General features: G+C 43.4%; 1 protein-coding gene across 2 annotated transcripts in view; it reads left to right on the top strand.

Moving 5' to 3' along the window:
- Positions 1-20,639, top strand: part of wdr91 (WD repeat domain 91) — a 129,344-nt gene that overhangs the window by 15,046 nt on the left and 93,659 nt on the right. The window contains exons 4-10 of one of the 2 annotated variants that reach the window (XM_087997542.1): positions 3,370-3,453; positions 4,014-4,135; positions 5,926-6,109; positions 6,212-6,409; positions 8,795-8,985; positions 10,767-10,917; positions 20,357-20,451. In XM_087997542.1, coding sequence (XP_087853668.1) covers positions 3,370-3,453; positions 4,014-4,135; positions 5,926-6,109; positions 6,212-6,409; positions 8,795-8,985; positions 10,767-10,917; positions 20,357-20,451 — 1,025 coding nt within the window. The remainder of the gene's footprint in view (positions 1-3,369; positions 3,454-4,013; positions 4,136-5,925; positions 6,110-6,211; positions 6,410-8,794; positions 8,986-10,766; positions 10,918-20,356; positions 20,452-20,639) is intronic. The other variant, XM_087997544.1, reaches the window with a different exon arrangement.

Raw genomic sequence — 20,639 nt, forward strand, 5'->3', positions numbered from 1 at the left:
GTGTCCAGTTTTGTGCCCCACACCTTAGGAAGGACATACTGGGACTGGAGCGTGTCCAGCAAAGATTCACACGAATGATCCCTGGAATGATAGGCCTAAAATACGATGAACTCCTGGGGATCCTGGGATTGTATTCGTTAGAGTTCAGAACTTTGAGGGGAGATCTAGTAGAAACGTAAAAGATAATGCATGGCTTAGAAAGGGTGGACGCTGGGAAATTGTTTCCGTCAGGCGGGGATACCAGGACTCATGGGTACAGCCTTAGAATTAGAGGAGGTCAATTTAAAACAGAAATGAGGAGACATTTCTTCAGCCAGAGACTGGTGGACCTGTGGAATTCACTGCCATGGAGCACAGTGAAGGCCAGGATGTTAAATGTCTTCAAGGCAGAAATGGATAAATTTTTAATCTCACGAGGAATTAAGGGATACGGGGAGAGTGGTGCTGAAATGCCCATCAGCCATGATTGAATGGTGGAGTAGACTTGATGGGCCAAATGGCCTTACTTCCACTCCTGAGACTGGGAATCTGTGTCCAGTGGTGGTCCACTGGAATCAGTGTTGGGGTTCTTGCTGTTTGTGGTGTATATATATATAAATGGTTTAGAGGGTTGATCAGTGAGATTGTGGATAATGTGATAATTAGTGGGGTAGTAAATAGTGAGAAGGGTGCCTCGACTGCAGGAGAATATATCCAGGCTGATTGGTGACAAATGGAATTCAATCTGAATCAGTGTGAGGTGATGCACACTTTTGTCGGACAAACAAGACAAGAGAATACATGAAGAATGATAGAGTGCTGGGAAACAGAGGATCAGCATAACCATGGTTTTCATGTCCATCTGTCCATTTAAGTGACAGGAGAGATAGGTAAAGTGGTTAAGACGATGTGGGGGGTATCTGAGTTTGAGGCATAAGAGCAGAGAAGTTATGATGCAACTGTATAAAAGGTTGGTTAGGCCATAGGCTGTAGTATTGTGTGAAGTTCTGGAATCCAGTGAGAAGGGATGTGATTGTACTGGAGAGGGTGTAAAAGAGACTTACTTGGATGTTGCCTCGGCAGGAGAGTTTTAGTTGTGAAGACTGGGGTTGTTGTCCTTGGAGCAGAGGAGATTGCGGGTGGGGTGGGGGGTACATGATTGAGATGTACAAAATAAGTAGCGCATATCAAAGGAAGGAATGTTTTCCTTTGGTGGCAGGCTGAATTACCAGGGACCCATTGATAGAGGGGCACGAGCAGGAGGTTTGGAGGGGGTATGAGAAAAAGACCTCTCACTCAGAAGGTGGTGGCAATCTGCAACTTGCTGTCTGTGAAGCTGGTAGACTTGGAAACCCTCAATATTTAAATAATTAGATGTGCATTTGTGATGCTAAGGCATGGAAGGCTATGGACCTAGTGGGAAATACAATGAGAATAGTTCGGCTGATTGTATTTGACAAGCACAGCCTTGATGGACAGAGGTGCCTTTTACTGTGCAGTAGACCTCTAGGGCAAAGTTGCAGCTTTTATTTTAAATAGACAACTAACTTCACTATGCTAGTGCGGCTCCTGGTTTATCATTGAATCTCTACGGTGGGGGAAGAAGGCCATTTGGCCCATCGAGTCTACACCAACCCTCTGAAGAGCATCGCACCAAGACCCTTACCTTATCCCTGTAACCCTGCATTTCCAGTCGCTAACCCATTTGGCCTGCACATCCCAAGACACTATGGACAATTTAGCATGGCCAATCCACCTAACCTGCAGAGCTTTGGACTATGGGTGGAAACTGGAGCACCCGGAGGAAACTGTCAGATGGGGAGAACATGCAAATTCCACCCAGACAATCAGCTGGGGCTGGAATGAAATCCCGCTCCCTGGCACTATGAGGCAACAGTGTTAACCATCATGCTGCCTGGTTTCTTCATGCTTTAACCTTCTATCTCTCTATCCTCCTCTCAATTTGTTTATCTTCTGACTCCATTTTCCTCTATTGTAATTCAAGTTTTTCTAACGCTATTGCACTTGTCTGTTTCTCAGACACATCTGTGTTTGAGCAATGCCCTAACAATTTCAGCTTTACTTTTGTCCTTGGTTAAACCCAATTCTAACCTCTTTGCTAATTCTAAGTCTTTTCTTTTTTTAAATGTTCTTGGCACATTTGGGTATCATCTTCAACTCCCAGACCCTTGTTAGCAATTTTAAGAGCCATTTCTCTCAGTTTTCATTTAACCAACCACAAGTAACTGAAATTAAACACATTGTCTCACCTACATTTTATTTAAAGATCTAGGGCACTAACCAGCAAGTGTTTAAATCTACTGGGCTTTTCTCATACCCCAAATCTATTCAAAGCTGTCTAAACCTGTACACATCATGGACGAGAGCTCCCAAGTTGTCACGACACAGTGCTAATTTAAACCCCACACACAAGCTCACCTCACGCCGTAATCTGTTAAATTTTTAGAGACAAAGAACTATCCCAGATGTCACTGTTTAAAGTAAAAGTTAACAATTTTATTCTTTAAGACCAACAGAGAACATTAAAACAAGTTATTCACAACACCTTTCTCTGGTCCGATTTTTAAAAAAAAACACCCTGATTAAGATTTACAAAAAATTAATCACATTTCAAAACCAGTCAGCTTTGTTGATTCTCCTTCGTAGATTTTCCTCTGTAGAATTTCCTCTATATTTTCTTGGGTCGTCATTTCTTCAGTCTTCTGTACAACTTTTCTTATGGACAGGTACCTTTTCAGAGAGCTATTCAGCTAGCACTCTGTACTTGTGGGAGCTCTTTGCAGTTCTCCCCTGATTGTTCAAAATGTCCCGTTTTGTAACCCAAAGCATCGGATCATTTCATTGGTTTGATGCCATCCCAAACAGTAAAATTCAAATTCAATTGGATTGTGGTATTTGGGCCATAACTTAAACTGATTGGCTGAATTTGAATTTGTTTTTGTTCCATGGCAATGCAACTCCAGCTATTTGTTTCAACCAACTGTTGCATTTTTATCTTGTTCAGCACAATCTGTGCTTTCAGTCAGTCCTTGCTAGCTCCCTCTCTCTCTTAAAGGTACATTACACACCGACACCTTCATAACGATATTAACTTTGTTTCCCTCTCCACTGCTGCCATACCTGTTGAGTTACTCCAATATTTTCTTTTTTATTATTAGGTCTGACCATGGTTTGAAGCTGTGAACTCGTTGTATTCGATAATATTACTTTAAAAATGAATCCTTGACACAAGACTGGCAGCAGACTGAGGTGATTCTTTAAAGGTGTGCAGGATTTTCCCAGAGGGAGAACTTAGAATCTCTGCCAAAACTTTTAAACATGGCTCTAAGATGCAAATTGACTAAGCATTTTTTTTCTTAACTTGTATCACCTGTTCCTATGTTGCTGAACTTTGATGCAGAGGTCCAGAGATGCTACCAACTACAGGAAGAAAATGAAGTCTTAAGGCAGAAGGTATTACGTTGTTTTATTGAGCTTCTGAGAGGTTTTTGAGTTCCTGAGTGTCGGTGAGACTCAGGTTAGAGCTGAAAATGTGTTGCTGGAAAAGCGCAGCAGGTCAGGCAGCATCAGGGAACAGGAGAATCGACGTTTCGGGCATAAGCCCTTCTCAGGTTAGGTAAAGACAGGTGAAAGAGAAGGTGGAAAGCCTTTATTTTGGGCTGATGAGCCTCAGGTTGAATGAATCTGGCACCGGGATGGAAATTCAAAGATCAAGTTATCTTTTACTCCCAACCTGATAGAAACTTTGGGCAATCTGACAGTTGCTGTTGTTTCCAGTTCTCGGCAATGTGCTTTCACTGTGAGGCATACCAGCAAACAGTCTCGTGAATGGTGACTTTTTTCACCTTAGTGTTCTACCAGTTTTTATTGGAGGCTGGAGAATCCGTGCAATTGTTTGTCAGGGTGCTTATTCTTTGTGCTTGTCTCCAGGGCACTTATGTTTTTCAAGGGACATTGGAAACTTAATAGTTATCAGTTTTACTGTAAAGTATGTGCTGTTTTTATTTCCTAAGTTTTCTTGTCGTCAGTTGTTTGCTGCACAAGCCGAGCCAAGACTGAGGAAAGAAGAGGAGATGATTCACCACAAATTGCCTCCTTACATTCAGAACATGGACCGACTGGGGGATTCAGAACTGTGAGTACCGTCACTAAAGATCAATACTGAGGTTTGTCTCGATAAGCTTTTAATCATAGAACAATCCAAAGCATCGTTCCACATTATTGAATCTGGGGCAATGCACACTTCCCTCCACATGTCCAAACCTGCCCCACCCATCATTTGTCATTCCTTTGACTGCATTGTAAAATATTCTTGGAAACATTGAGTCCTGTGTAATCCATTAATGCACAAAGTACATTGCATCCATTGTCACACTTCACGTGATGACAGTTGTTAATATACAGGGTGGTTCCAATATATGAGCACTCATACTGACAAAAGCAATCCATATAGGGGTGTAATTTTACAGAACCAATGTATAAACATTTTCTGTATTTACAAACAGCTATTTTGTGATGTCCTGTGTTGTGTTCCAATCTGTCTACAAGTGACTTGAAAATGGACTCTGTTTGCAAGCTGGAACTGAGTGTAGTAACAGTTTCTGTTCTTATCAGTTTAATATCTGATATGTCTCTTATCTGAGGACCATACATTGTGATTTTTGCAGTAGGGACATAGAATGGGGCATTTCTCAGTCCACTTTATGCATCAGCCAGGTATTATAGTGCTGTTGGGAAAGGGGCTGTTATGGTACAGCGGTAATTTTGCTGCTCTGATTCAGGAGGCCTGGGTTACAGTTCCACCCGCTCCAGAGGTGTGTCACAGCATTTCTAAACAAGTTGAGTAGAAAATATCTAGATGTACATTATCCAAATTATTTAAATTTTTTTTAAAAGTAATTTTAGAACAGTGCAGCACAGGGACAGGCCCTTCGTTCCTCTGAACAATCGTCAAAACATTTTGCCCTTTCATACAAAAGCATGTTCCCTTTCTCTTCATGTATTCATCCAGGTGCTTCTTAAATGCTGCTATTGTGTCTGATTCCACCACCACTTCTGGCAGAACGTTATAGGCACTCATCACCCTTGCACATCTCTCTCAAACTCAAACCCTCTCCAGCACCTCCAACCTCCAGCACCCTAGTAATTGATCCTTCCACCCGGGAAAACACATCCGTACTTTTCACTCTGTCCATACCATTCATAATTTTATAAACTTCTTTCAGGTCATCTCTCAGCCTCCTGTGTTTCACCGAAAACAAACTCAGCTTATACAACTTTTCTTTTTAGCTAAACTCCACCATGCAAGACACCATCCTCGTAAAACCTTTCTGTACCATGCCCAAAGCATCCATTTCCTTCTGATATTGTGGTGACCAGAACTGTATGAAATTTTCTTTCTGTTTGAAGGTTTTGACATATTGCTGTTGTCCAGTCCCTTGGACATGTTTCTTCATTTTATGTGTGGGTCAATCTACTTTTTATGTGGAATGACAATCACGTGAAAAATTCAGTTTTCTCACATCCTCATTCTTCATCCACACATGTGGCTTCCAGGTTCTGACAGTGGGTCCCTCGAACTCTGACAGGATTTGCCCCACCCAACCACAGGAGCACAGGCATTTACTGTTATACTGATATCCGATAACGTCGGCCAGGTTGCAAATTGAACCTGGGCTCAGCTCAGCTTCTTTATCTTTAGATTGCACTTTTTATTCTCTTGCATCTTTAGTATGAAATCACCTTGTGTTGTTGGAATTTTAAACCAGTCTTGCTCTGTAATCTTTCAATTATTTGCACTGATGCATTTTTGGTTTCGCTTTGCAGCCTGGTCATGAGTCAAGTTCTTGGCCTGTGTCGTACATGGAGTCAGTCACAATGAAGTTGTGCTTTTAAGCTTGGACTAACTTTGCTGTTTATTTGCAGAGAATTGATGTCCAGTCAGAGGACCTCGTCAGTGATGTCATCTCAGAGTAAAGCTGGCTCGTTTCTGTCATTGTTGCTCCCACAAAGCAAGAAACCTTCAGGAAAAGGCCAGGTGTACCCAGGGCCTTCGCAGTCATGTCAGAGTCCTGTGTTATCTGGAAAGAGAGATGGTGCCAATAATCAGGTATTGACAGTTTGTGCCAACCCCATTTGCTGTTCAATGTTCTACAATCCAATCTTGAACCTGCTTCAGGAAGTTGCTTTGTTTGTTGTTACTATTGTTCAGACCACCAAGAATAGAGAGACTTTGGCCCCCAAAGAGGGAAAGGTACTGGTGAACGTGGCTACTGACATCACACTTCCGCAGCGACAGAGGAAGGTACAGGATCATGAGAAAGACCCAAACTTGGTGCAGCAGCGACAGAGGAAGGTGCTAAACCATGAAAAAGAGCGAAAGGAGCTCTTATCCAAACACACTACACAGGTAAAGGACATATTCATCTAATCAGGAGAATTGAATGTAACTTCCAGCAGGTTATCTTCAGTCAAAATAGTTCATGCTGGACTGTTTTGAAGAAATTTTGCATGCTGCTGTAGGATCAGTAAGGTGTACTGCATTGCAGTCAGCATGCTACCTCCAGGCTGAATTCCGAATTAGCCACAACACGAAGAGATGATGCCACTTAACTGTCTCTGTGGTTTCTAGCTCTCCACACAACTGCTTATCATCCCACTATCCCGGCAAGTCATTAACACAATTCTGGAAGGTTTCTACTGTTTTAATTTGCACCATGCAATGGGATCATGGCATGTCCACTTTCCAGTCCTTTCCCTTTAATCATTGATTGTGAATTTATCTATGTCAGCCTTGAATATAAACAAGGAGTCTGCCAATTCAGCTGTCTATAGCAAGGAGCTCCAAAGACACTCAAACTTCTGAAAGAAGAAAATCCTCCTCATCTTCTTAAAATGGCACCCTTTATTTCTCTGGCTACAATCCTTGGTCCGAGAGTCGCCCCTGAGGAGAATTATCCTCTCACCCCTCTAAGATCCAGCACCAGCACCTTGTACAGTTGCAGCAAGACTTACCCACTTAGCTGACACTCCAAGCTTATTGAAATAAGGGCCAACATTCGTTTGCCTTTCGATTATGTTCTAACATTTTCTGTTTCATGCACAACTGTGCACAAGTCCCTTTATTTTGCAGCTTTCTGCAGTTTTTCGCCAATTAAATAATACTCTGTTCTCTTCTCCCTTCCAAAATGAAAAGTTACTCCATTTGCTAACACTTTGCTCACTTACTTAATCTATTAGTACTTCTCTGCAAGTTCTTTGCTTCCCTCTCGGGACTTACCTTTCCACCTATTTTTGTCATATGCAAATGTGGCTGCAATACATGTGCTTCCTTCCTCCAAGTCGTGAAGGTATATTGTAAACAATTGTGGACACAGCAGTGATCCCTATCAAATCCCATTGATCACAGGTTGCCAACCTGAAAAAAAGACCCTTATCTCTATTCATAGTTTCCTGCCTTTAAGTCAGATCTCTATCCATATACTACCTCCAACACCATGGACTGTTATCTTATGCCAAAAAACTATTGTGAGGAACCTTGCCAAATGCCTTCTAGATTTTCAAATACAACACATCGACTGATGCTACTCTATCCACTCTCCTTGAAATTTCCTCAACGAGCACTTAATAAATAACAAGCATGATTCAAAATTATGGACCAGGCCAGACCCCCTCAACACATGTCAAGAAGGCAGCTCAGACCCTAACTTTCTAGTTGTTTTAAGTAGATGTAAAGTGGATATTCCAGGAGTAATGCAACTGGCCCAACCACTCAGTTTTAAACAAAACAGAACTTATTTACACGTGAACAGAATGTAGAATAACATATTTTACCCGAAAAGCCAATCGACTCTATCGCAGTTTAATGATACTATTCCAAATCACTTGCAACATCCCATAAACACACCTTGGCTAACAGGTAAATTCAAAAACAGGTTCTTGCAGGAGAGGAATCACAAGGAGAGCAAGGATCAGCATGGAACTGGTTCTTTGAGTTCCCAGCTAAAACTTGACCAGCAGCTGCAAGCAAACCAGACTGGAAGAACTGGCCACTCCCCTTTCAATTTACAAGTGTTTTTTAAAAAAAACTTAAAAGCTTTTTCAAATAGGTATTTCCAGACATATTGGAACCTCTACCTTTATGACCCCTTTGGGGAAAAAAAGCCAAGTGCAAAAGAAGCTTGTTAAAGGAGCAGCATCATCACATCTCCCTTTAATGATCATGCTGACTCTGCTTGATTAGATTATGATTTTCAAAATGTTCTGCTATTACTTCCTTAATGATTGATTCCAATTTTTTTTCTAACACTTTCTGCCTCCCTCCATTTTTGAATAGGTATGTCACGTTAGCAGTTTTCCAATCCTCTGTTACTTCTCCAGAATCCAAGGATTTGGGGAAATTTCACATAATTCATGCACTATCAGTGGCTGTTAAGTTCAGCTTGCTTGACGTAATTCTCTGATCATTCTTCACAAGTGGACTAACTTCAGAAAGTGCTATTCATCACAGCCTTACAGCCAAGCCTGATCCTGCTCAGTGCTATTGGCTTGGATAGTGTTAGAGGCAGTCATGACTGAAATTTACTGTATGCATTGAAGCTAATTAATGTGACTTATCAAACCTCAGGAGTTGGGAATGCCTCATTATAAATGGGACTTGGGATCCTCTGGTGAGTTCTGACTCTCTGTACTATAAAGGGAAAAAGGTCACATTAGTATCTGAGTGTCTAAGAAGTTATTTTATTTATCCCAATGTTAATGAGTGCAAACTTCATTGATATCTAATTGCATCCAGGGTATGGAGAAAAGCACTGAGCCTGGCTGCACTGAGATGGATATTCCCAGCAGCCCTGAAATGGCTGTGGATCAACTTGACTCTCCAACAAAACTGAGCAAGTGTAGCCTGGAGCGCAAGACTGAGCAGCCTTTCATAGTGCTGAGTCAGGAAGAATATGCAGAACATCACTCCTCCATCATGTATTGTGGGTGAGTGGTGTTACAGTTGTGTCCGTGTATCACATGCATTTTATAGCTTGTCAGCTTTCTGAAATTCTCCCTTAAAGTAATGTTTTACATAAGCACTCAATTTGTCAGTAATAACAAAATTATAACTGTTGAATTCTTTTCGGAGGTGTTTATTGTGTATGGGCTTCATAAATTCACACACAACTGAGAGTCGACTGTTCTCTCCACATAATTTCTATATAGGAACCTGTCATGCTAACATGATTGAATAGTGTGTAATAGTCCATAGAATCCCTACATAAAGTCCTTACAGAGTGGAAACAGGTCCTTCGGCCCAACGAGTCCATACCAACCCCCCCAAAGAGTAACACACCCAGACCCATTCCCCTATCCTATTATCCAATTATGACTATTGCACCTAACCTACACATCACTGAACTCTATGGACAACTTAGTATGGTCAATTCACCTTTGGATTGTGGGAGGCAACTGAAGCACCCAGAGGAAACCCATGCAGACGCAGGGAGAAAGTGCAAACTCCACACAGACAGTTGTCCGAGGCTGGATTCGAACCCGGGTCCCTGGTGCTATGAGGCAGCAGTGCTAACCACTGAGCCACCATGCCACCCAAAGTCCTGTGGTGGTGGAGCTGTGACTTTATTCCGAGGGAAGCTAATAGATCATAGATTAATAGATGACTATTCCACGACCTGAGATTGAATAGAAGGATAGGTAAACCAAGTTGCATTCCTCTTGGGTGTTTTAATTAAGCCGAAAATGTGTTGCTGGAAAAGCGCAGCAGGTGAGGCAGCATCCAAGGAACAGGAGAATCGACGTTTCGGGCATAAGCCCTTCTTCAGGAATGAGGAAAGTGTGTCCAGCAGGCTAAGATAAAAGGTAGGGAGGAGGGACTTGGGGGAGGGGCGTTGGAAATGTGATAGGTGGAAGGAGGTCAAGGTGAGGGTGATAGGCCGGAGTGGGGTGGGGGTGGAGAGGTCAGGAAGAAGATTGCAGGTTAGGAAGGCGGTGCTGAGTTCGAGGGATTTGACTAAGACAAGGTGGGGAGAGAGGAAATGAGAAAACTGGAGAAATCTGAGTTCATCCCTTGTGGTTGGAGGGTTCCTAGGCGGAAGATGAGGCGCTCTTCCTCCATAGCAACACGACGGATGCAATGGAGGAAGAGCGCCTCATCTTCCGCCTAGGAACCCTCCAACCACAAGGGATGAACTCAGATTTCTCCAGTTTCCTCATTTCCCCTCCCCCCACCTTGTCTCAGTCAAATCCCTCGAACTCAGCACCACCTTCCTAACCTGCAATCTTCTTCCTGACCTCTCCACCCCCACCCCACTCCGGCCTATCACCCTCACCTTGACCTCCTTCCACCTATCGCAATTCCAACGCCCCTCCCCCAAGTCCCTCCTCCCTACCTTTTATCTTAGCCTGCTGGACACACTTTCCTCATTCCTGAAGAAGGGCTTATGCCCGAAACATTGATTCTCCTGCTCCTTGGATGCTGCCTGACCTGCTGCGCTTTTCCAGCAACACATTTTCAGCTCTGGTCTCCAGCATTTGCAGTCCTCACTTTCTCCTACTTTAATTAAGCCATCTTGCACTTCAATATTTGGCTTCAAATTGTAGGGTGAGAGGTACAGGTGGTGTTTCTTCAAAGCTAGCTCTATTTAATGAAATTATGCAGTGTTCTTGGAGTTGAGATTAATCATGCAGTTAAAGTGAGATTAGTTTAATTGTGTTCTCTGAGGATATGCACCGTTTTGAATGTGTTTCTTTTGTGATTGATTTAGGGTGGATTGCTCTGGCAGGAGAGTTGCAAGTCTGGATATTGATGGAGTGGTTAAAGTGTGGACATTTAACCCCACAATGCAGACTAAGGCCACCATAATGTCAAAATCACAGCTGCTTTCCTTGGAATGGGCTACCAAACCAGACAGATTGGTGAGGAACAATCAACACAATTTGGCTATTTCTCTCAGCTACTGCTTCTTTCCAACTGTTCACTCAAATGTAATAGGATGATCTGTTAATAATGGAGTGTGGGCTACAGGGTGGATTGATGCCAAGAGTGACAAAGAGGAGCAGCAGGATGACATACCAATGCAATGATATCAAGGGGTGTACTGTTTCGAGAAACCAAACTGCCAATTACCTCTTAGGGCTGTAGTGCAGTGGCAGAGTATTGAGTGGACTTGATACGGTGCTGCCATGTACTGGATGCTGCACTAACATTAGTGTGTTTCTCATTATTCCTGTACAGTCCTGCTGTGTACTGGTTATTGCACTATCTGCAATGTGTTTATCACCATCGCTGTACTTTAAAGTGCTACATTATACTGGTTACTACACTAAGTTGCAAGGGTGGACCTATTCCATCGCTTTGTGTACCTTTCCTTCATTGAACTTCTTTACTTGCCCTTGTATTTTGATGCTTACTTGGAACTTCTTTTCTGGCTTTGTAATGTTGACTTGGTAAGGATGGCAGACTTCTTTTCCGTAAGAAGACTCATAAACTAGTTGTTTTTTGTAATGATCTCAGAACTTCATGGTTTAATTTTTAGTGTCCGGAGAATTCCTTGTCGGTTAGTTTATTAGCTATACAACAGTTCAGAAGTGGTGGATATTTCAGTTTCCTTCTAATGTCTTAAAAAGTCTTCTGAGGAATATTGATGTAATTTTTTTGACTCAGTGTTTTGATGGACAAAATATTGGTTACTTGTAGAGAGCACAATATAGTTTGGTTGTCAGCTTTCTACAAGGGTCAGAAGATTTTTTCCATTATAGCCTGCAAATGATATCTTCCCAGCTAAAGACTGTGTGGTGTTCTGAAATCTACATTATTAGCAAGATTGTAACAGGACTGGAGAGGGTGCAGAGATTTATCAGGATGTTATCTGGGTTGGAGATATTTATGAAGAGAAATTGGACAGACTGGGGTTGTTTTCCTTAGAGAAGACTGAGGAGGGACAGGATTGAGATGTAAAAAATTGAGGGGCAGAGATAAGGTAGACAGGAAGAAAAATTTCCACTTGGAGGGATCAATAACCATGGAGTATAGATTTAAGATAAGGGACAGAAGATTTAGAAGAGATGTGAGGTAAATCTTTTTCATTCAGAGGATGGTGAGAATCTGGAATGCTTTGCCTTTGAGAGGAATGAACTCTCATAACTTCAAGTATTTGGATATGTACTTGCAGTGCTCAGGCATACAAAGCTATGGGCCTTGGAATTACAATAATTAGGTGGTTGCTTTTGACCAGCGCAGACTTACAGTCGCAGAGATGTACAGCATGGAAACAGACCCTTCAGTCCAACCCATCCATGCCGACCAGATATCCCAACCCAATCTAGTCCCACCTGCCAGCACCCAGCCCATATCCCTTCCTATTCATATACCCATCCAAATGCCTCTTAAATGTTGCAATTGTACCAGCCTCCACCACTTCCTCTGGCACTCACTTGATGGATCAAAGGGCCGTTTTCTGTTTCGTGGAACTCTGTGACTCTGACTGCTCTTAATGTCAGCACCTTTTCTGCTGAGCTTACAAACTATATATTTTTGTGTCCAGAGATCAACTATTTCTGCCTCCATAATATCTCATGTTTCCAGCCCTGCATCTGGCTCTACACTGCAAAATACCTTTGTCACCTCCAGACATTGACCCCGTCATAGGCATCACGGGGATGTGGCTGCAGGGCAATCAGGATGCGGAGCTGAATATTCAAGGATATATATCGTTTTGAAAAGATAGGCTGGTGGGCAGTGGAGTAGGGTTGCCTTATTAACAAGAAATGAAATTAAATCAATAGTAAGAAATGAAGTAGGGTCAAATGGTGTAGAATCTGTGTGGATAGAGTTGTGGAACCGCAAAGGTGAAAAAAACCATAGTTGGAGTTGTACAGGCCACCAAACAGTAATCAGGAACTGGGGCACAAGACATGCCAGGAGATAGAAAAGATGTGTAGGAAAGGCAAAGTTCAATTGATTATTTCAATATGCAGACAGTCTGGGAAAATTAGATTGGCAGTGAATTGTAAGTAAAGGAATTTGTGGAATGTCAAAAAGATGGTTTTTTGAGCAGCCTGTAGCGGAGCCTACAAGGAGACAATGTTGTGCAATGAGGCAGACATGGTAAGGGAGCTTAAGATGAAGGAACTCTTAGGAGGCAGTGATCTTAATATGATTGAATTTACTCTGCAATTTGAGAGGGAGAGGATGGAGACAGAGCTAACTGTATTACAGCTGAATAAAGGCAACTAAAGGTATGAGGGAAGAGCTGGTGAGAATTGACTGAAAGAGTAGCCGAGCAGGAAAAACAGTTGAACAGCAATGGAAGGAGTTTCTGGGAGTAATTCAGGAGACACAACAGAGATTCATCCCATGGAAAAAGAAGCATGCCTGACGAGGGAGGTCAGGGATTGCATACAGGCAAAAGAGAAAGCACGTAATGTGGCAAAGGGCAATGGGAAAGCAGTGAACTAGGAAGCTTATAAAGACCAACAGAGGGTAACAAAGAAAGAAATAAGGATGGAAAAGATTAAGTGAGAGTAAGCGAGCCAGTAATATAAAGCAAGACAATAAGAGTTTCTTGAGATATATGAAGGGCAAAGGACAGGCAAAAGTGGACATTGGGCTGCTGGAAAATGACACTGGAGAAATAGTAGTGGGGAACAAGGAAATGGTTGAGGAGCTGAGTAATTGATTCATGTCAATCTTCATGGTGGAAGACATGAGTAATTTCCCAAAAGTTTGAGAGTGAGGGGATGGAGCTGAATATGGTGGCCATCACCAAGGTGAAGGTGCTAGAAAATCTGAATAGCCTAAAGGTAATAAATCACCTGGACCAGATGGACTACACCCCAGAGTTCTAAGGGAGACAGTGGAGGTTAGTGGTGAACTTTCAGGAATCACTAGAGTCAGGGACGGTCCACTAACGTGATACACTTGTTTAAAAAGGGAGTAGGGCAAAAGATTGAAATTACAGACCAATTAGCCAAACCTCGGTCATGGGTTAGATCCGGGAATCCACTTTGAAGGATGAGATTTCTGAGTACTTGGAAGTACATGGTAAAAAATGGCAAAGTCAGTATGGTTTCAACAAGGGGAGGTCATGCCTGACAAATTTGCTAGAATAATCTGCAGGTTGGACCATGGTTGGACTGCAAGACGGCCTTTGACAAGGCTACAGAGTAAAATAAGTGCCTGTGGTGTTAGAGGCAAGATGCTAGTGTGGATAGAAGCATTGCTGTCTGGCAGAAAGCAGGGAGTGGGGATAAAAGGGTCTTTCTCGGGATGGCAGCTGGTGACAAGCGGTGTTCCGCAAGGCTCAGTGTTGGGATCATAACTTTACACTTTATACATTAGCCATCCAGATGAAGGAACTGAGGACCTTCTGGCTCAGTTTGCAAATGATACAAATCTATATATAGAGGGACGAGTAGCATTGAGAAGGCGGGATGGCTGCAGAAGGATTTGGACAGGTTAGGGGAGTGAGATTCCTGAGGAAGGGCTTATGCCCAAAACGTCGATTCTCCTGCTCCTTGGATGCTGCCTGACCTGCTGCGCTTTTCCAGCAACACATTTTTCTGCTCTGATCTCCAGCATCTGCAGTCCTCACTTTCTCCTAGGAGAGTGGACAAACAAGTGGCGGATGGAGTACAACGTGGGAAAGTTAGAGGTCATGCATGTTGATAGGAAGAATAGAGGCATGGATTATTTTCTAAATAGGGAGAAAAATCAGAAATTTCATGTGTAAAGAGACTTGGGAGTTCTAATCCAGGGTTCTTGCAAGGTAAACTTGCAGGTTGAGTCAGTAGTTAGGAAGGCAAATGCAATGATGGCATTTATTTTGAGAGGACTTGAATATAAAAGCAGGGATGATCTTCTGAGGCTCTATAAAGCTCGGTCAGACCACATTTGGAGTATTGTGCGCAATATCTCAGGAAAGATGTCCCTGGGACGTGTTCAGAAGAGGTTCACGAGAATGGTCCCAAGAATGAAAAGCTTAGCGTTTGAGGACTGTGGGTACTCAATAGAGTTTAGGATGAGGGGGGATCTAATTGAAACTCTCAGAATACTGAATGACCTGGACGGAGTAGAAGTTTCCATTGTTCAGAGAGACTAGGACCCGAGGGCACAGCCTTAGACTAACAGAGCTTTTTAGAATGGAGATAAGGAGAAACTTCTTCAGCCAGAGAATGGTGAATCTCTGGCATCGGTGTTTTGTTTTCTCTCTCCTTCACAGAAAGAGCGGGAGCAGCAGAGGAAGTGACGGCAAGCAGAGGGGCAGCCGAGACCCGGAAGCAGTTAGTGTAAGCTTAGCTGGGTTAGTTTTTTCCCCCTTTAAAAGCGTGAAGGAGAGGAACCCGAGGCACTACACGGGTAGTGCCTCCCACCTGCCCTCCTCCTCTAACCTAATAATAACATCTGTTGTGGCAAGCAGGTAAGTGCTGAATTTTGCTTGTATTATTTAGACACAGTTTTTGTTTAAACAGTTAGCTTTAGAGGGATGGCAGTGAAGGCAGTGCAATGTTCCTCCTGCAACATGTATGAGGTGAGGGATGCCATCGACGTCCCTGCCGATTACACTTGCAGGAAGTGCACCCATCTCCAGCTCCTCCAAGACCGTGTTAGGGAACTGGAGCTGGAGTTGGATGAACTTCGGATCATTCGGGAGGCAGAGGGGGTCATAGATCAGAGTTATAGGGAAGTAGTAACTCCAAAGATGGCAGATAGATGGGTTACAGTGAGGGGGACTGGGAGGAAGCAGCCAGTGCAGGGACCTCCTGCGGCCATTCCCCTCAAGAACAAGTATACCGTTTTGGATACTTGTGGGGGGGATGACTTACCAGGGGTAAGTAACGGGGCTCAGGTCTCTGGCACGGAGCCTGTCCCCGTTACTCAGAAGGGAAGGGTGAAGAAGAGCAGAGCAATAGTCACTGGGGACTCGATAGTTCGGGGCACAGATAGGCGGTTTTGTGGGAACGAGAGAGACTCACGTTTGGTATGTTGCCTCCCAGGTGCAAGGGTACGTGATGTCTCTGATCGTGTTTTCCGGGTCCTGGAGGGGGAGGGGGAGCAACCCGAAGTCGTGGTCCACATTGGCACCAACGACATAGGTAGGAGGAGTGCTGAGGATGTTAGACAGGCTTTCAGGGAGCTAGGTTGGAAGCTTGGAGTTAGAACAAACAGAGTTGTTGTCTCTGGTTTGTTACCCGTGCCACGTGATAGAGATTCGAGGAATAGGGAGAGAGAACAATTAAATGCGTGGCTTCAGGGATGGTGTAGGAGGGAGGGGTTCCAGTTTTTGGATAACTGAGGTTCTTTCTGGGGACGGTGGGACCTCTATAAACAGGATGGTCTACACCTGAACCTGAGGGGAACCAGTATCCTTGGGGGGAGGTTTGCTAGTGCTCTTGGGGGGGGTTTAAACTAACTCGGCAGGGGCATGGGAACCCAGATTGTAGCTTCAGGGTGCAGGGCCTGGAGTGTAGGGAGGTGAGGAACATGGCATCAATTTCCAAGGAGGGTGCCTGTAAACAGGGAAGTGGCTTGAAGTGTGTATACTTCAATGCAAGAAGTATACGAAATAAGGTAGGTGAACTTGCAGCGTTGGTTGGTACCTGGGACTTCGATGTTGTGGCTATTACGGAGACATGGCTAGAACAGGGACAGGATTGGCTGTTGCAGGTTCCGGGATTTAAATGTTTTAGTAGGGTCAGAGGTGGGGGTAAAAGAGGGGGAGGTGTGGCATTGCTTGTCAAAGATAGTATTACAGCGGTGGAAAGGACGATGGATGAGGACTTGCCATCTGAGGTAGTTTGGGCTGAGGTTAGGAATAGGAAAGGTGAGATCACCCTGTTAGGAGTCTTTTACAGGCCTCCTAATAGTCCTAGAATCATTGAAGAAAGGATTGGGAAGGTGATTCAGGAGATGAGTGACAGTAATAGGGTGGTTGTTATGGGGGACTTTAACTTTCCTGATATTGATTGGGAAAGCTATAGCTCAAGTTCGTTAGATGGGTCAGTGTTTGTTCAATGTGTGCAGGAGAGTTTCCTGACACAATATGTAGACAGGCCAACAAGAGGTGAGGCCATACTGGATTTGGTTCTGGGTAACGAACCAGGCCAGGTGTTAGAATTAGAGGTAGGTGAGCACTTTGGGGATAGTGACCATAATTCGGTGATTTTTACACTCGTGATGGAGAGGGATAAGTGTGTACTACAGGGCAAGAATTATAGCTGGGGTAAGGGAAATTATGATGCGGTGAGGCATGACTTAGGATGTGTGGCTTGGAAAAGTAGACTCCAAGGCAAGAGTGTAAATGATATGTGGAACTTGTTCAAGGGGCAACTATTGAGTGTCCTTGATAATTATGTACGTGTCAGGCAGGAAGGAAAGGGTCGTGCGAGGGAGCCGTGGTTTAATAAGGAATTGGAATCCCTTGTTAAATGGAAGAGGGCGGCCTATCTCAAGATGAGACGTGAAGGTTCAATTGGGGCGATTGAGTGTTATAGGGTAGCCAGGAAGGACCTGAAGAGGGAGCTAAAAGCAGCAAGGAGGGGACATGAAAGGTCCTTAGTAGATAGGATTAGGGAAAACCCTAAGGCTTTCTATAGGTATGTTAGGAATAAAAGAATGACTAGGGTAGGAATAGGTCCAGTCAAGGATAGTAGGGGGAAGTTGCGTGTGGAGGCGGAAGAGATTGGGGAGACACTGAATGAATACTTTTCTTCAGTATTCACTCAGGAACAGGGCATTGTTGTCGATGAGAATACTGAGGCACAAATAAGTAGAATGGATGGCTTTGAGGTATGTAGAGAAAAGGTGTTGGAAATCCTGGAAAAGGTGAAAATAGATAAGTCCCCTGGGCCTGATGGCATTTATCCTAGGATTCTCTGGGAAGCAAGGGAGGAGATTGCAGAGCCATTGGCCTTGATTTTTATGTCCTCTTTGTCTACAGGAGTAGTCCCAGAAGACTGGAGGATAGCAAATGTGGTTCCCTTGTTCAAAAAGGGGAGTAGGGATAGCCCTAGTAACTATAGGCCGGTGAGTCTCACTTCTGTTGTGGGCAAAGTCTTAGAGAGAATTGTAAGGGATAGGATTTATGCACATCTAGATAGGAATAATGTGATCAAGGATAGTCAGCATGGTTTTGTGAAGGGCAAGTCGTGCCTCACAAACCTTATTGAATTCTTTGAAAAGGTGACGAAGGAGGTTGATGAGGGGAAAGCGGTAGATGTGGTATATATGGATTTTAGTAAGGCGTTTGATAAGGTTCCCCATGGTAGGCTACTGCAGAAAATACGGAGATATGGCATTGAGGGTGAGTTGGAGGTTTGGATTAGGAATTGGCTGGATGGAAGAAGACAGAGGGTAGTAGTTGATGGCAAAGTTTCTTCATGGAGTGCCGTCACTAGCGGTGTTCCGCAAGGATCTGTTTTGGGACCATTGCTGTTTGTCATTTTTATAAATGACCTGGAAGAGGGGTTAGAAGGTTGGGTGAGCAAGTTTGCGGATGATACGAAAGTCGGAGGAGTTGTTGACAGTGAGGAAGGATGTAGCAGGTTACAGCAGGATATAGAGAAGCTGCAGAGCTGGGCAGAAAGGTGGCAGATGGAATTCAATGTAGCTAAGTGCGAGGTGATTCACTTTGGGAAGAATAACAAAAAGATGGGGTACTGGGCTAATGGTCGGATACTTGGTAGTGTGGATGAGCAGAGGGATCTTGGTGTCCATGTACATAGATCTCTGAAAGTTGCCACCCAGGTAAATAGTGCGGTGAGGAAGGCATATGGTGTACTGGCTTTTATTGGTAGAGGAATTGAGTTCCGGAGTCCTGAGGTCATGATGCAGTTGTATAAGACTCTGGTACGGCCGCATCTGGAATATTGTGTGCAGTTTTGGTCGCCATACTATAGGAAGGATGTGGAGGCATTGGAACGGGTGCAGAGGAGGTTTACCAGGATGTTGCCTGGTATGGAAGGAAAATCGTATGAGGAAAGACTGAGGCACTTGGGGCTGTTTTCACTAGAGAAAAGAAGGTTTAGGGGTGACTTGATTGAGGTGTACAAGATGATTAGGGGGTTAGATAGGGTCGACAGTATGAACCTTTTCCCGCGTATTGAGTCGGGTATTACAAGGGGGCATAGCTTTAAATTAAGGGGGGGTAGATATAGGACTGATGTTAGGGGTAGGTTCTTCACTCAGCGAGTCGTTAGTTCATGGAATGCCCTGCCAGTAACAGTGGTGGACTCTCCCTCTTTATGGGCATTTAAGAGGGCATTGGATAGGTATATGGAGGATAGTGGGTTAGTGTAGTTTAGGTGGGCTTGGATCGGCGCAACATCGAGGGCCCAAGGGCCTGTACTGCGCTGTAATGTTCTATGTTCTATGTTCTATGTTCTAATCTATGGAATTCACTGCCACAGAACTCTGTGGAGGCCAGGTCATTGAGTGTATTTAAGGCTGAGATAGGTAGGTTCTTGATTCTCAAGGGGATTGAGGGTTACATGGAGAAAGCAGGAAACCTATCAGCCATGATTGAATGGTAGAGTAGACTCTTTGGGCTGAATGGTCTAATTTATGCTCCTATGTCTTGTGTTAATATTTTCCCAACCAGCCACTCATTCTTCTTCCTGGATAAGGTTGAAAGCTTGAACCAACACCTAACTCTGATAGTCATATTCTAACATCTGCCAAGTCCTTTTCACCCTTGCGTTTGCTAACCTCCATTGACTCCCATTTCTGGGATTCTCAAATTTTAAAATTCCCATCCTTGTATTTAAATTTCTTTCTGACTTTGTCACAATCTTCTTAACCTTAGAATGCTCTTTATCTTGGCCCCCTGCGATCTCTGTTTTTCTAATATGTGTGTCCTCGAAAAAGCCCCAAGATTTGTCCACCATTGACAGCCATACATTCAGGAATCACACATTGAGAACATCAGGAGTTCCTCTGATTCAGCGTACTTCTAGAATTAAGTTTAATTCCTTCCTTACAATGTTTGATAAATGATACTTGGTAACTAAAATGTTCAAATATATTTTGCATCAATTGTATGTCAAGGCTGAAGAGAAGAAACCCCCACGCTGCCATGGTTTCCTGCATGCTTGGTGTGAATATTGTATCTGTGTTTTAGACCCATTTTTAGTATGAACAGTTACTGAATAGGCAATAGTAATTGAAAGTCGCACTCCATTTCTATTTATTGGATTTTCATCAATTTTCAAGAATGATTTCTGCAATTTGCCAATTTTGAACATCCCAGTTAACAATATGTATGCTATAAAAGACTAACTAGGCCTTTCTTAGGGTATTAAATATTGAAACTGCATGTTATAATACAGCAGCTTTTTCAGATATGTATTTCTTCTGCAGTTATTGCTTGGCAGTGGAGTTGGAACAGTTCGACTTTATGATACTGAAGCTAAGAAGAGTCTGTATGAGTTGACAGTTGATGAATCTTACCCTAGGTGAGTACTGGATTAATGTATAAGGGTGTCCTAGCAATAAGAAAATATGCGAGTTTCACTTCTTGTACAGTGACATTTGTGGCTGTGTCTCATTGCCCTTGTGTAGGTGGTAGTGAACTTCCTTTTGAACCATTGCAGCTCATGTGCTGTCAATGCACATGTTAAGGAGGGAATTCCAGAATGTTTAC

This window comes from Chiloscyllium plagiosum, unplaced genomic scaffold, assembly GCF_037043375.1.
Source record: "Chiloscyllium plagiosum isolate Xiang-an unplaced genomic scaffold, Cpla_swu_hap1 HiC_scaffold_19, whole genome shotgun sequence".
Taxonomy (NCBI): Eukaryota; Metazoa; Chordata; class Chondrichthyes; order Orectolobiformes; family Hemiscylliidae; genus Chiloscyllium; species Chiloscyllium plagiosum.